The following is a 16,085-nucleotide window of genomic DNA, read 5'->3' as shown; positions in this document are numbered from 1 at the left end:
GCCACAGCCAAGCCCAATATGTTGTCAAGTGTTGGCTTAGGGTATGATTGTGAATACATTTATAAATCTTGGAGTGTGCTATGAATCCAGATTGTCCATGGTTAATGATGTAAGTGGACTGAAACCTTATGTTTAGAACAATGTTAGGATAGCCCCAACTAGTCGCTATGGGAGTCTTCTGTTGTGCAGACAAACAATGCATTGGATCCATTTGGGGGAGGGCTTTCCCCATTTGTACTGATCATTGTTTTCATCGAGCAAAACATCTTGGCCATTTTTCAACAGGTTTCACATGAGGACCCACCTCGTCCCCTTTTATTGTTTTGCCTGCTGCAGACATTTGATTTATATCTGTGGTCTGTTTTGGGAGAGGTTTCTCAGAGGTTCCCAGAGCCAAGAGCTGTCTCTTTACATCATCAGCTATCGTTCACATCTTCAGAGATGGATTGCTCACTTCTGCAGCTCTATTTTCGAAATGGCCTTCTCCTGAAGCAGCAGACATTCGTCAGCTTGACTCTCATCCCTTAGTGTGCTGCAACCTTCTATTAAGGTGTTTGGCTTTAGATTAAGGGCCAGTGTTTTTCACAGACAGCTCAGTCAAGCTTTCATGTTTTCAGCCATAGCAGACTAAGTTGGTGGTGTTTCCTTGGAGTGAGAGTGATCAATTTATGACCACATTGTGAAGAGCAAGTACATCTGAATTTTTTTTTTTTTTAAAGGTTTCAGTTCAATGAACCGACTTTGATGTATTTCTCCATAAAAGATTTTTATTACACAGTCACCTCTTCTCAAGACACAATGGTCACTCACAATGAAGATTCAATAGCAGGACAATTTTATTGTCATTCATGTGGAATTATGACTTTTGTATAATTTCAGTAGAATCTACAATTCTTATAATTTCAAGTTCATTACAAAATAGAGACTTTGCAATAAATAAATATATTTATATATAGATTTAGAATTATATTTATATGTAGAAAATAAATATATTGTACATCTTATAAATAGGTTCATCCATATTTACACCTGTCACTAGCATTTTAATAATGTTCCTGACAGCCTGAACATTACAAGTCATTCCTTGTCAGTTGACCAACACTCCTACTCAACCTTTCTGTGTACACCATAGCTTTTTCCTGGTTTCATTAGAAATAACATCACTTTTATAGAGTGCTTTCAATTTTTGGACTTTTCCAGAACCTTCAAAAGAAAAGGAGTGGATTCACAGAGTGGTGCTAAGTGCTCATTTATCTCTCAGTGTTTCACACTGGATATGGACTCTTCCACACCACCCTAATGTGTCTTCCTCTTAGGTGGTCTTCTGAGTCTTTCCCTTAGAAACCCTGCAGTCCTCTGTAGTTTTGCTTTTTTTTCATCAGTGAGTGTTAGTGTTTCAATACAAGCTGGCCAGTTTTATTACTTAGCAGTACCTCTCACCTCTCAAGTGTCCTTAAATGCAAATTTGTCTAAAAAGTTCTTGCTTCTGCATTCCTCTTACTGAGATGCTATGGTGCATCTTTTTCAGGAAGAAAACATCCTTGTCCCCCTTAACTTCTACCCTTAAGTACTGTATTTGCATAACAATTACAGTTGCAGTAATTCAGCATGATGGTATACTGTGTGCCTACTGTACTTCGAAAGGCTTTAGTAATGGGTCTAGCACCTATTCTTGCCTATCAGTGGTGCTTGTGTTGTTAGAAATGATCATGATCCAGGTCTCATCTTGGTTTGTCGACGTGAACAGGCTGTGGTGGCCTTTATCGTGCATAAGACATTTAATTGCATCTGCTAAGACGGAAGGCCCCTGGCTCTCTCCACAAGAGCAGGCTGCACAGGTGGTTCCTCGAAAACTCAATGAGAGTGTGGCGTGAACACGCACATACGACTGCCTGAGCATGAGGTGATTGCATGACGCTAAGGCGCTGAAGGCAGCACCTCTCCCTTGGACACGTCTTGGCACCGGGCGGCTGACAGAGGAATGTCCTCTCGGATCTGTGGTTTAAAACCCATTAAGGAGAGGAAACAGAGCCATCCAGGAACACACACGTACTGTTTATCTCAGTCACCGCTGGAGAGGGACTCCTCGGTTCAGACCAGAAGGCGAATCTAAACAGTTGTGAGGGGAGAGAGGGTGGGTCTCTGCAGCCCTCCAGCACCCGGCGCTCCCACCCGAACCCCCTCCCCTGTGCCCTTCCCCCAGCAGCACTGGCTGGAGTTCTGGTCACCTGTGCTGGAACAAGTCCCTGTAAGCCTGGGGGATCTTCTCGATCTCCACATGCCTGGGCAGGAAGTGAGTCAACTTCTGGTGCTTTTTAGTCCTGCCGCCTTCTCGAGGTGAACCATCCTTGTTCAGTGCCACATAGTAGTACCTTCCGGTGTCTGGGTGCTTGTACAAGGTGGATGCATAGGTGTTGTACCAGTTCTCCTCAAACTGCTCACGAAACACACACTCTGCTGTCAATTTCTTCTACAGAAAAAGCCAGAAAAGAACAGATTCTGAGATGAATAAAGTCATTTCTGTGATGGTAATTAGAAACATGTAATGTAGTTTAAAATAGCAGAGGCATCCGTTCTTCTCAATAAATTAACCCTCCACACTCTCACCTTTTTTTTTATTGTCAAAGGGCAATGAAATGTATAAAATAAACTAATATTGTCCTCTGTCATTTAAACAGTTCACATATGATTTTATTTTTCCCTGGTAGAGCTAGGAAAAAATTCCCTAAGAGGCTGTGTTTTTACTTGTGGCCATTGTTAGCTGTAATAGTACTCCCATGGCTCCAGGTTCCAGAGCTAATGTACATCTTCCATCCTAAAGCTCCATGGAAATTAAGGGAAAAAAGTGGCAGCAGCATTTTCTCACGGCGCAGCATTTACCCTGGTGGTGACGCCGCAAATGACTGGAAACTATTCCAGGCAACAGGTGTTCACTGTGCCAGAGAGGATGGGAGAGGCATCACAGCGGACTTTTCAGTTTACACCCCAAATCACTCCTCGGCCCTGTTAACCTTTCCGTCTGCCTGGCGAGTCTGTTTCTCCCTGTGACGCAATGGACTCAGCACGCACACACGGCAGCCGTAGCGAGCGCCTGTGTGGCCTGCTACTACTGCACCACTGACAGGCCTCAGTGAGCAATGGGCTCTGGGTTCAGCAGGTGAACCTCTGCTGGCTGACTACACTGCACGGAACAATAGAGGACTTTGGGGCTACAGCGGGTTTCCTGCCAGTAAGCCAACATGCAATGGCTATAGCTTCGGTTTTGGTGTCAAGGAGGTTCATTTATAGTGACCAAGATGGCTGGCCATTTAAGATAAAAGCTCCCTTAAACATTATTTAAAGAAATTATTTCAATGCCTAGCTGAGGGAGCTAGTCAAATGAAAGCCAGAATAAGCACCCAAATGGTAGAAATAATTAATAAATAACTGCTTAATTATACTGACCAATAACGCAGCTGTCGGAGTTAATTTGTTTTCTGATTCTATGAGAATGGGAGTAGTCCTATCCAAGAGCCTCCTGTTTATATCAGACACATAATAAATAGTTTGGATTTTATTTTTCTAACAACTCTTAATTAACCACAAGGGATCTAGGCTCCTGCTATGGAATATGCATTATCTGTAGCAAAATGCAGCTTGGTGCACATGACTTTTCAGAGAATATTCTAATGGTGACTCATACATAAAGATAAAGATGAAGTCTTTGGTGAGACCCAAGAATTTTAACCCTGGTAATAGTTAATGCAAGCTTTGGTCAAGCCAACACCTTCCTGCTAGCTCATGGTTAGGTACATAGCATTCTTGACCAAAGCATTCCTTTAAAGTTGCTAGACGTTCATAGGACAGGGAGGCTTTGCTTTCACAATGGTCAGTGAGCACAGGCACCAGTCCTAATGTGTACTGAACAGTATGCCGAGCTGCGTTGCACTGACCTGTGGCTGTAGTGCACTGTGATTTTAATAGGGAGTTATTCTGTTACACATGAAGTACTTTTTTACTGCAATAAATTCACTCTGAACCTCAATATCCACAGACACTCTGTGAGGACCCTGGCTTATTGTCTGTGGAAATCTGATATCATGTTTCTCCCACAGCCAATCCTAAGTGCCAAGGGGGGGAGGCTGAGAACGTTTGCTATAAATGGTGTTCTTTGCACACGCAAGAGCACAAAAAAGTGACCACATCCTGGTCTGTGTTACCATTTGAGCACTCGACCAAAGTAAAGCACTTTCCCTGCGCCACTGCGCAGTAATATACAAGAAACCAAGAGCACTAACAGGCTGTATATCCCTAGTGTGTGCGTGTGCGTGTGCGTGTGTGCATACTCTAAATGCTTCATGTGTATGTAAGAAATATGTAAATATTTTGGTGACCATGGAGCAAATTGAAGAGGCAATCCTTCTAATTTAGGATTTGGGGTGCATTCTCAGCAGTCTCTCATGTCTCTCTTAACTTCAGAGGACAAAAACAAGGTAACTCTGAGAAATCAACTGTTGCAGATACCAGGAGACCGCAGTGTTGATGTCCTAATGCTGAACAACCATTCTAAGGTCAGAGGGATGGTGTGATGTGCAGCAGTGGAAGCATTGTTAATTTCTCTTGGTTTGGGGTTTTTCATATCCGCATCATACCATAAAAAGACTTCTGATGAAGTGCAGCTGGATGAATGGCTATACTCTTAACACTGTAGGTATCATCTTAGTTGTCCTGTGGGCTGCAGCGCACAAATGTGGGAGCTCCCCAGAACAGGACAATACTGAGCAGTACTGGGTCTGTGAGATTGACTTACCGACCCATAGAGTTCCCCCTTTTCATTCATTCCCAGGTAAAGGCCAGCATCCACCCCTCTAATGCTGACCAGCCCCACGGCCAGACTGATGAATTCCAGGATACCTGCCATAGAAAAGCTGGTGAGAGAACTACCAGACACATTTGGAATACCACTTTTTTTACTAGATTCTTGTCTCTTTTATATCGGAAACCTTTAAATATGGTCCTGTAACCCACTATAGGCTGTGCACTAAAGCCTACTTCAAAAAGTTAGTGAGGTTAATAAAAACAGAATCAAAGGTGGGGGAGAAGGCTGATGCTTTTTGAATATTCTACACTCATAAATTCCTCAGTATATGTTAATTTCTAGTCTTAGAAACATTTTATATTAGCTTTATTTTATTTTATCAAAGTACAGAACCAAAAATTGCTTTAAAAAAGCTTTTAATTTCCCAGTAAATTAAACAATAAAAAGTGTAGAATGCCATCTAGCTTATCTGGATCAGGTACTTCATATCACAGAAGTCTGAAGAGCAAACGCTGAATGCTGGTGGAGAAACGTGTTTCAAATGCGTCTAATCAAAGCCATCGCCTTCTTGTAAGACGTCTGCCTTGAATTTGCGCGATGGGGATGCCAGAAAAATGCGCGCGGACCACCCAAATCAGTAACACGACTTGATCTGGCCGAAAAACAAGTATCAAACTTCTTTAGATTCCACAGTGGTCATGCTTTAATTTAGAGTTATTTCAGCCTTCTAAGCACGGCTGCACCTGCAGAATGACTATGGGTAGCAGAACCGGTCAAATTCACGTCTCTGCACCGACCTCATTTGTTTAGCACGCTAATGCGAACCACTCCTTGAGTGATTTATATTAACGGTATAATTAGTAGTGTGTGCGTGTGCAAGTAAGAGCTCGCGCCCGGGCTTCAGTCAACTGGGGGTTCATTGAACATGCTCGCGCAGATGAACAGCTCCACGCATGATGTTGGCTTATTTTGTAACGAGGAGAGACACCTGCGAGGCTCACAGGGGGCTTGAAGTAGGGACTGAAGTAGGGACTGAAGCAGTTAGGGGATTGAAGCAGCGACAAGCGCTGTTTCCCTAGCTTCTAATGGCTGGGTTACAACCTTGTTTACCCGTTGTATAGCCGGTATAGTAGAGTTCAGATACAGATATAAAATTAATTAATGCCCAAATCTTCATCTACAAACCTTAAGTTATTGATATGATTTCTTTAGAATAATAGCGTCATATGAAGTATTCTGACAGGTGCAACAAAGTTGAACACACTTTGAGAGCAAATCGAGTATTCTCACCAAATCTGCTGTGATCCTGTCTTGTCCCGTGTACTGTTCCGTTTGGAAATATCTCCAGCTGGAAGCCCGTTCGACAGTACAACTGTCGTCGCCGTAGAATTCCTTTGAGATGGTCAAAATCCGTCAAAGAGCCCCGCTGTAATCTGCCTTCAATCAGTCCCAGTCGTTCATTTAAACCTGCAGGCGAGTCCACTGATGGCATATTTCCGAAAGCAGGAAAGCTTTGTAAATCCAAATCGATAGTCCCAAGAAATCCGCCGACCTCTGCCATTGCGCAAACTTGGCAGTTATTTACAGAATTCGAAGAGTAGACCGGTTTTGAAGACGTTGCTTACTGTGCGACGCACGAGTCAAACCCATGCAGATATTGACATGTCCCACGCGCAGTACCTCGCCCGTCAAAAACTTACTTCATCAGTCGTCCTTTTTCTGTTCATTTCCAGGTAATGCCTGTTTATCAGACCGAATGTGCCGTTTATATACATACTCCCGGAGCATTATCAAATTGGATATTCAAATGCAAGCCACGCCTGGCTGGCATCCCTTCTTTACGCACATAATTTTGCTCACCGAAGAAAAAAAAATGTTTTACTCCAACTTTCGTCACCGATGGAGCCGCTGCTTTCGTGTGGGCTGCTTCCCTAATTCATTACCAATTAGTCCGGGTTTAAGAAATGTGTAAATTGTTTCGAAGCGCTCAAGCGTAACTGTCTCGGGCTGAGGTGACTAACTCTCTGACAAAGCCCTAAAAGCGAATGCAGATCACCATCGCTATATGATCAGCGTCCGCCAACTACCTACATAGTTATGAAAATGACCGCGTCAAAATATCTTACTATATTTACCATCTAAAAAAGGTAAGTTATTCCCAAAAACGTTATCTCAACATCCGTTCTACATTACCAAGCCAATGCGGCAGTGTTTCTTTTCGTCTGCCAGGTCTTTAGCTAGCGTAAAGGGAGGCAGCTGGCTCTGTGGACCAGTGTAAATTTATCAAGAAACATTTAGTCTTATAGCGGAACCCTCAGTGCAGAGTGTTCCAAGTCATTGGAGAAGCTGGGTTTGAAGTTCTATTGAAAGCATTTCTCCACCTCCTCGTTGGAAGCAGGTGCTTGCTCGTCTTCTCTAGTTGTGGCATATCTTTAAAGCAGATGCTATATACTGTACGCCTAAAAGAAGCTGACGAAGGAAATAATAATAATATTGATGACGTATATTACTAAAGTCGAGGAATCTTGGATGACAGGGCAGACAGAATTTCATAAAATGTGAAACAAGAATAATTACCTTACCACTAACATACTCTATTCTCTGCGCTATATACAGAGGATTTTGTTTGTTTGTTTTTTGCGGCAAGTCCATTGTTACAGTAAAGTAATTTATTTTTCCAAAATATTTATTCAGAATTTATCATGTTTCTGAGTATCTTTATTATAGGAAATACTGCAGCTTTGAAGGGAAATACCATCTATCTCATTTGTGCCCTCTAGAATGCACAGAAAACCAGAAGGAACAAAAGTAGTATTTGGAATTTATAGTATTTATTATTTAATCTATATTTTATGCATCATGTTCAACAGGCAGTGACTTGTACAAGAAGCAAGCTGTTGTAGAGGATCATGAGTTTTTACATGTCTCTGTAATAGCCTATGAACAAAGTCAAAGGCAGATCTAATTAGCCATCAGCTACAGAAACACTCCAGTGTCAGTCTGGGGAGTCCAAAATATTCAGGAAATATTCAGGAAGGTGCTTCAAAAGTTACAGGTGTTAGTTTGTCTTTTCAGTGTCTGGATAACTTTTCAGGCTGGCACAAAGAACAACACGTACACAAGATGGATCCATGTTGTATCATTAGCCCAATAGTGTCTTGGGAAATAAGATTGCCCTGAAGTGAGTACCATGGTTCAAGCTTTGTAACACACCTGGCTTGGGTCCATTTTCCTAGCAACACATACTGTTGGGCTAATGATAAAACCTGGATTCATAGTATGTTCTTAACTATGTTAGGATAACCTAGCAATGTTAACTTGCACCTCAAATTCTATTAGCAAATTTAATTTCCAAATATATTTTCACCAAAATCACCAAAATGATTTTTGTAACTAGAACATGTTTGGGCTCTTTAACTTCTTGTGTATAATTTATCCACGATGAAGTAAAGTTCCTGCGTGAATCCTAGTGAAATGATCTTGATTAAGTCAAGTTCTTTGTTGCTTGTACAGTGGCTGCAATTACTCGAGTGATCAGATGAAAATGACAAACACAATCACCTCTCCCAAAGTGGAAAGCACATTGCATTTCAGGCCATACAGTTGGCCGAATATCAAGGTTAATGTAGCTGTAATAGCGGATGCTCTTTACCCTATAGGAACATTTTCCAAATGGTGCTTGCTGATTCACACATTCAGTATGTGTGGGAGAAATGTGGAATTCTCCCTAGTGCAGTGCAGTGCCAGTGCAGTTGTAAAGTTGCATATCAAGACAACCATTTAGCTCTTGTCCTCAACAGCATGTCAAGGGCCTATCCCATACATCTCCACAGAGAGAAAACAACAGTTCATCAGTCCAAAGAGACGAGGAGAGTGGAGGAGTGGCTCCATGGTTTGAGAGCTGCACTTTCATGTATTTCACTGTCCCTGTAATTCACTGAAATCAGGAATTGCGTGAAGACATCCACACCCAACACTCTTGGCACCAGCTCTACCATGCAGTCATTTTAGATTAGAAGATTTTTTCCTTAATACATCTGTACATCTGTTGCTGGTCAGTTACATTTTATAGTTGAAATAGTGGTGGGCTGACAAATAAAATATCCAGAGTAGAAATTTCTCAAGGGTAAAAGAGAATAGGTTACAGCCTTTGAAGATCAGAGTCTATGTCCTTAGCAAGAGTGCCACAGTGTCATTACCTGTCTGACGTCTACAGGGAGGGTGGTAAGAGATGCCACATTTTGGGCCCCTCGCAAAGACGACTTAGGACTAACCATAGTGTGTTCGACAGCAGCTCGACCCCCTCTCGTGCGAATGATATCATCTGTTCTTATTTTACCTTTGTATCAGCCTGCGCCCGGAAAAACGATCTGCCTTGTGGAGTTATTTGCAGAGCTGGATTCTGTGTTATTTTATTCCGTTGCAGAGACATAACATCGCGGGTCTCCCCTTTCACGCAGGTGGTCCTCCTGCCTCAGTCAAGGCCGGGGGGTACGCGCGCCCCCGGCTGAGTGAAGACACGGACAGATGCATGCGAATTTAGGTAATGGTGTAGCATTTCAAGAGCCCACTTGGCTTAGCTGTCCTGCATAAAAGCCGTTGTTAATTAATTAGCTTTCTTTGCCTTAAGCTCTTAACGAACACAGTGACCCAACTAACAAAGAGCCACCAGTTCATGAAGAATGCTGTGTAAAACCAACATTTGTTATACAAATTAGTTTCATATGTGCTCTCTCTATACTGAAATAAAATAGATTGTGTCAGGCAACCCCTAAAGTTATACCCCAGCAACATAACAGCTGTTTTTTTTTTGTTTGTTTGTTTTTTTGCTGCAGCTTACTTGAATGTTTTGTATGCATTTTTTTAACCACTTGAGTTTGGTTTGAAAGTTATTTTTACTACACTTAATATGTGATTTTCTTCATTTCCTGCGGTCTGAAACAAATATAGGGGAATATTGAGCCAGGAATCTAAATTATACATATGAACTGTCATGTTTTTGATTGGCAGGGTTGCATGCAACCATTCTGCAATGAGCAAGTTAGCCTCACCAATCATTTAGCAGAAAGTAAATAAAAAAGTATAAAGCCCAGTTAGTTCTGTGTGCATTTTAATGCTATCTGTGCTTGCCTCATTTAATAATCATGGAGCAGACTGTTTTTTTCATAAAGTGTAGATTCTTACTGGTTTGCAAACACATCATATCACAGAATTCTTAATGTATATGGCAAAACAGATAAATAATAACTGAGAGAGTAACTGGGGCAAGCTGCTGATACATGTCATCGTGCCGCTCCAAACCATACACTGGGCTGTGTAAAGAAGTGTCTTTGCGTGATCATGAGAAAATGACTCCATCCGAACAAGAGTGTTATTCTTTCTTCAACACAGACCAGGAATCTAGTCTCAAACAGATGTTAGAAGGCCTTTGTAGAGCCCCTGGCTCTGGGCCAGCCTCTACCTATCTTCACAACTATTTACATGGCGTTCCAGCTGGTCCCCCCCCCCCCCCCCCCCCCCCCCCGCCCCCGCCCCAATCTCATAGTTTCTTTGTCTCTCTCTTTCTGTCTCTCTCAATCTCTTTCTCTCTCTCCCTCTCTCTGTCCATTTCTCCTCCTCCTCCTCCTCCTTCCTTCCCTGCTGCTCCTCCAGTCATTCAGGTTGCTGGTTGTCCCTGATTGCAGACCTGCAGCCGTCACTTGCTTTGAGTAAGTGTGCTCCTAATGACTATTGCATGATGGACATCCATATAAAGAAAGATTGCAATTTCACTTTGATTCAGTTAAGAAAGAGGACATGTTGCAGACACAGGAAATATTTTACCTTCTTTTTTTTTTTCTTCACAGACATCTGGCATAATGACCAGTTTCTGCAATCGCATAGGACTGAAGTTGTCAACATTCCTGTCTGTAAACCATAATTTATAATGATCATATGGTATAAACATTCCTGAGGATATTGCTTCTGAGAATATGAATATAGTATACATTATGTATACTAATGTATGTACGTTAGTTTTTATATTTGTGTTCGTTATGTTGGAGCAATGTCTTGGCTTTTATAGATCTATAGCTAACTGAACAGAATTGTATATTTTGTTAAATCCAGTTTATACAGTGGCGGTGATTATATATGATATTACATATGTCTACTTACTAATTAATACTAGTTAATAGATTGATGGATTTAAATTAATTTGAATTGGCTGTAGTGCTTTATGACAGTATTATGCATTTGCTTATCATTTACTGCTAGCGTATCCTAACATAAATCAAGGCACATTCAACATCTGCATCTGCATACCGCTGATTTTCTGACCACTAGAGGGCGCTGAGCAGCTCTCTTGTTTTAAACAAATAAATCAAAGCTCACAGGTTGCCCCAAAAACATGAACTGTCAGAATATAACAAATAGGAATCCATTAGTTAATTATGGTGAAAAGTTCAGACGAGGCTGATGTAAGTAATCTTTTCACATTGCCGTTATATTTAGGCATTCTGCAGGACCACAGAGTCAACTCTGGACTGCTACCACTATCTCCGGCTGGTTCACAGCCCCCCGCCCTCTGCTTGGATTACTTTTCTCTCAGCATCTTTAGTAAGTAAGTTAGTTAGTTAGTTACTTTATTGTCATGTGTTTCTGACACAGGTGCCTAGAAACAATGAAAAGCTTATTCACATGCATCACATATACTGTACATTGCGGTGGGCAGTGGTAGCTCAGTGGACGGTTGCTGGTTCAAGCCCCACCACTGCCACTGTTGGGCCCCTGGATAAAAGCATCAGCTAAATGCAGCCAATGTAAATGCATTGCAGCTGAACACGTATATAAAATATCAATCCCTAATAAAAGATAATTCAATACAGTGTAAAAAAAAATGTAACCAAAATACATTTTAAAACCAATCCTCCTGAATCCTCTTTCACTTCAAGAACTAACTAAGGCTCTCCTCTTTTGGACTGCTGACATAAACAACAGCTTCACCCAGGGGCTGACTCGTTATCTGATGTCAGTCAGGGCTCCCTCCTAAGTTATTGACCTGATCTTTAGTGGGCACAGACTAATAATCAGGGTTGACGTTTATTTAGCAAATATGAAAAGATTTGCTTAATTGCTGCTCGGCTTGCCTCAAAGGTGGTGGCGACATGTTTGTATATGATCATCAAACCTGCTGGGTAGAACCTCATAGTTTCCATTTTACAGATTTTTTTTTTTTTTTTTACAGGTTTATACAGATTTATTAACATCCAAAATGTGTACACTTCCCCCTTACTTCATTAGAAACATTTCTTAATATAAATGCTCTGTGAGGGTACAGGTGGAGACCAGAGCCCCCCTGTTGCATTTCAGAAATTGTGTTACCCGTTCTCCTGCTCTCTAACATTGGTCAGGTTCTGACCACAGGGTGCACTGTTGCCCGGAGTTTTCTGAGGGCTCATCCAGTCTCAGCCATGCAGTGACCTTACCACAGGCAAAAATTCTATTTCAGCACTACTGTGTTTGGGGCACTACGGTGGCTGGTGCACTACTGTGTCTGGTGCACTACTGTGTCTGGTGCAGCACCCTCTACCAAGTCACTGCCATGTTAGTGTGACTACAGTGTTGAGAATGGTCCACTACCCAAATAATATCAGTAGTTGCCCTGTGGTCAGAAGTGGGCAATTGATGAACAGGATACAGAGTGAATACCAACAGAATTGTTCATACATAAAATGCACATATATGATAAGTGCACATAAGAAAGTTGCTTTTTACTGTAGGTGCAAGTATTTCTAATGAAGTGGGCAGAATGTGTGTTCAGCCATGATGTGTAGGTTCTTTTAGGCACCTTTGCAAATGACTGGTTGATTGTTCCTTCACAATAAAATCCACCAAGAGGAGTGTGGTGGTCTGAAGGTAGCAATAGCACTAGGTCATCAGTCCCTGTATGGGCCTTTAGAGCTTCATTCTATAAGACTGGACAAACTGCTCGAATTTGCAATAAAGCAAGCCTTCAGACTCTCTTTCCAATGATGCCTCGACAGATTTACATTTAAACATTATTGTTCACCATTATTTCATAAGTTGACCCCATATTTGGGATTGGTAAACAATTATATGAAAGATTTGTCTGGTGTTATAAGAAAAGTACAGTAATAATCTTAGTTATTGAAACACTTAAACACTTATCATCAGAAAGAACATAGTTGATTCAAAAGGAAAAAAAGTGGATTGAATCTGTACTGTAAAGTATTATGTAATGCTTTAGGAGGTGTTAATAACAATCTTAAGGCTTATGTCTTCAGTTCAAGTCTTTCCTCATGTCACATTTTTACAAATCGGGAGCTCTGGAGGAGAAGTGTTGACACATTGCAAATGTTTTTTACGATTACCCTCAACAGCCTGTCAAGATCTGGTCTGCTTAAGTGCGGCTCCTTTTTACTAAAGTTGCAAACACAAGTGACAAATGTCCTGTGATCCATTGGCGCGTAAAGGAAAAAAAGACAACAAAAAGCATCGAGGTGCACATGTTGTTCTGCACAGTGAAAGTACCACTGAACAGACACAAGATGAGAAAGGTACACTCACACCTCTAGTTATACCTTATTTATACCTTTGCAACCTGTTCTTAAGAACTGTTGGTAAGATTTTGAAATGTAATTCAACCTTTGATGATAAGATACTGGGATTTCTCTGGACATTTGATTGATCTATGAGTCCTTGGTGTTCTTATGAGTCATCTACTGTAGGCTATGTAAAACCCTGAAAAGAGAATAATCTGCAAAATATGTTTTACAATGACATAAAATTGTATTAAACCATTTTTAGAATACTAGCTATAAAAAAACCCTCAAACAACTAAACAACAAACACAAACTACAGACATTTGCAGATGGGATCAATTTTTATCATATCTATGCAGCACTGTAAATCCCATTTTCGTATGATATGGCTCTTGTAAGACCATATACCTCCAGTTTGATAATATAGCTATATTTCTCACAAAAGGCATTAATTAATAAGGAGAAGCAATAAGCAATTTAAAAGACAGTAAAGGATTGTTTTCAGACAATTACATTCTTCATAAAGAGAGTCATTGTCTACCAGTGCCAGATTAGTATGCATAGAAACCATTCTTGTTCTCCTGACCCTTAGTGTAACTAGGGTTCTTAGGTCATAATGTAATTGGAGATCACATTCTGTTCTCTGTTTTGGCAAATCCAGTACATTCTCTCCCTGTTGAGAGGAATGAAACTACTCTACTTTTTTTAAAGACAGAGAAACCTGTCAGCCAGATGTTTTTTTTTTTTTTCTGTAATGAACAAAGTGTATGGTGAAGTAAGCATTTTGACACAACAACAACAACAAAAAATCTCAGAGCAAAATTAATGGTGGACATAATTTTCCATGACCAAGTTATTGTTTTATATGGTAGATGATTTATGTCTTGCTTGGTTTACATGCCATCTATTCTATACAGTTGTGATGGTATTAAAGACATTCTTTAATGTCTGTTTTTTGTCTAATTTGTGATTTCAATTAAGCACCTAATTATTCAAAGACACTTCATGTCATGTCTAGTTTATAAACCAGCAGAGAATATATATTCAGCAGTGTTAATAAAATGTACCTACTCACAGATTGAGGGGAATTTACTTGTTAAATGCAACCGTATCACCTGATCACAGGATGGAGAACCTTCTAACATTATTACTTGTCCAGATTAGCCACATAATCATGTGCCATAGTTCCAAAAAGGATTCTCACTTTAAATTAGCCTGAGAACCTATGAATGCATTTAGCAGTATTTTTGATCTCATAGGGCATGGAACATGTGGTTAGCATTTTGGAATCGTGCTCGTTTTCCCAGTCAAAGCAGACTGTGTTGTGTTACAAGTTCCCTAACAGTATGAGATCTTTAAGCCTGATAAACACAGGTTTCCACATCCAAACCTAAGAGCCGTGCCAAGATACAAAGTAAGCAGGTCCTTCTGGTAAAGAAAGGGTCTCCTTGCTGGCACCAATTTGGCTTGCAGACTCGTGTCCAGGGTTTTGGTACTAATATGTCACATGAGAATTTCCCATAGTCATTCTCCAAATGAATGAACTTGATCACAGTGTGCAACTATATGCTGGCTGCATTTCTTGAAGTGTTTAGAAAAAATCATCATCCATCATGAGTGCCATGAGTGCTGTACAACACAGTTGGATGTAAAAAGTCATGCATATTTAATAAATTACAGTTACATAATCTGTAAATATTAACATTGAAAAAGGCTTATTCTTTGTGTTTATAAGATTAGTATCTTTTACCATTTATCTTTTAAGTGTCTGATGAGCCTTTGGACTACTTGATAGAATGTTTGGTTACAAATGCACATATAATATACCATGTACAATACATTGACCATTTATATTTTAGTCTATTATATATTACATATGCACATCTTATTCAGTTATCATAATGAACATTGCCTCCTCTGTTAAAATATGGTATACAATACCAACACAAAGTGAGTATATGTTCTTGTATGGGATTTTTATTAGTGCTGTATAGCAACCTGTTTGGAAGTGGAAAAAATGGGATATAAATGAGAGCTTTTGCCTTGCTGTGTCTTTGGTGGAACTTTAGAATAGCTTTCTGCCCACTGCATGGTTCACCGTTAGTACTGTTAAGGTTCCCTTAGGAGCTTCCATTGCCAGATTTGAAAATGCCATAGCTATTTGTCAGAGACGATGGTTCACTTTCCAGACCAGTCAACTGAGAGCATCTTGGCCAGCTGCATCCTCTGGCAGAGACAATAGACAAAACGCCCTTTAGCTCCACCCAAGCCCTTCCTGTTCATGCTAGATCCTCTCTCCTTTGAGTTAAGTCAATTCTGTGAACAGTCATCTGCTTCATATTCTTGAGGGTAATTGGGTAGCTCCAAACATCACATGAGTTACTGTATATATAATATAGGTTCCCTTTTTTGGTTAAAAAAACTCTCCTATGTTATCAGTTGTATTTTTGTATGTCTCCATGTATATTTTGATTTTCTTCCCTGGTTCAAAAGGGAAGCACAATGCTTAAATGAATGACTTCCTCTAAGAAGAGGGATTGTGGCAGTGGGGAAGACTGTTCCCTCAAAGTGCTGAGAGTTGGGTGGTCTATCCTTCAGCACCAGATTTGGAGGGCTGGGGGAGTAGATGGCTTGGGAAATGCAGCCCACCCTATATCAATTTCAAAGAGTGAAACCCAACCCCCTTCCCCCTTCCCCCAGCCCTCTCTCGTCCCTCAAGTTTGACAAAGACACCTGTTGTTTGA

The 16,085-nt window shown here is 40.7% G+C and overlaps 1 protein-coding gene and 1 long non-coding RNA gene across 5 annotated transcripts; one reads left to right on the top strand and one right to left on the bottom strand.

The window, feature by feature from the left end:
• Positions 1 to 2,224: 2,224 nt before the first annotated feature.
• fgf16 (fibroblast growth factor 16) lies at positions 2,225 to 6,359 on the bottom strand. The gene is made up of 3 exons (XM_027029016.2): positions 6,089 to 6,359; positions 4,790 to 4,893; positions 2,225 to 2,470 (listed from the first exon to the last, which is right to left on the bottom strand). Exons 1-3 carry the CDS (start codon positions 6,357 to 6,359, stop codon positions 2,225 to 2,227), a joined length of 621 nt encoding a protein of 206 aa, XP_026884817.2.
• On the top strand, positions 4,833 to 14,365 carry LOC113589388. Of its 4 annotated transcripts, XR_003411972.2 has the most exons (5): positions 6,722 to 6,945; positions 9,225 to 9,341; positions 10,451 to 10,506; positions 10,645 to 11,395; positions 13,180 to 14,365. It is a non-coding gene; the product is annotated as an uncharacterized LOC113589388 (long non-coding RNA). The 4 variants fall into 4 exon arrangements; XR_003411973.2 differs by lacking the exon at positions 6,722 to 6,945 and adding an exon at positions 4,833 to 4,910 and having other exon boundaries at positions 9,259 to 9,341; positions 10,645 to 14,365; XR_003411971.2 differs by having other exon boundaries at positions 9,259 to 9,341; positions 10,645 to 14,365.
• The last annotated feature ends 1,720 nt before the right edge of the window (positions 14,366 to 16,085 follow it).

The sequence above is a fragment of the Electrophorus electricus genome, chromosome 12, assembly GCF_013358815.1.
Source record: "Electrophorus electricus isolate fEleEle1 chromosome 12, fEleEle1.pri, whole genome shotgun sequence".
Lineage (NCBI taxonomy): Eukaryota > Metazoa > Chordata > Actinopteri > Gymnotiformes > Gymnotidae > Electrophorus > Electrophorus electricus.
This window is presented reverse-complemented; position numbering and strand designations above follow the sequence as displayed.

What these genes read in the sequence shown, in the direction of transcription:
- fgf16 (XM_027029016.2), bottom strand. Translation starts at nt 6,359, where the DNA reads ATGGCAGAGGTCGGCGGATTTCTTGGGACTATCGATTTGGATTTACAA. An exon ending in ACAGGATCACAGCAGATTTG is followed by an intron (nt 4,894 to 6,088) that starts GTGAGAATACTC and finishes TTTCTATGGCAG; the next exon opens with GTATCCTGGAATTCATCAGT. An exon ending in AGGGGGAACTCTATGGGTCG is followed by an intron (nt 2,471 to 4,789) that starts GTAAGTCAATCT and finishes CTTTTTCTGTAG; the next exon opens with AAGAAATTGACAGCAGAGTG.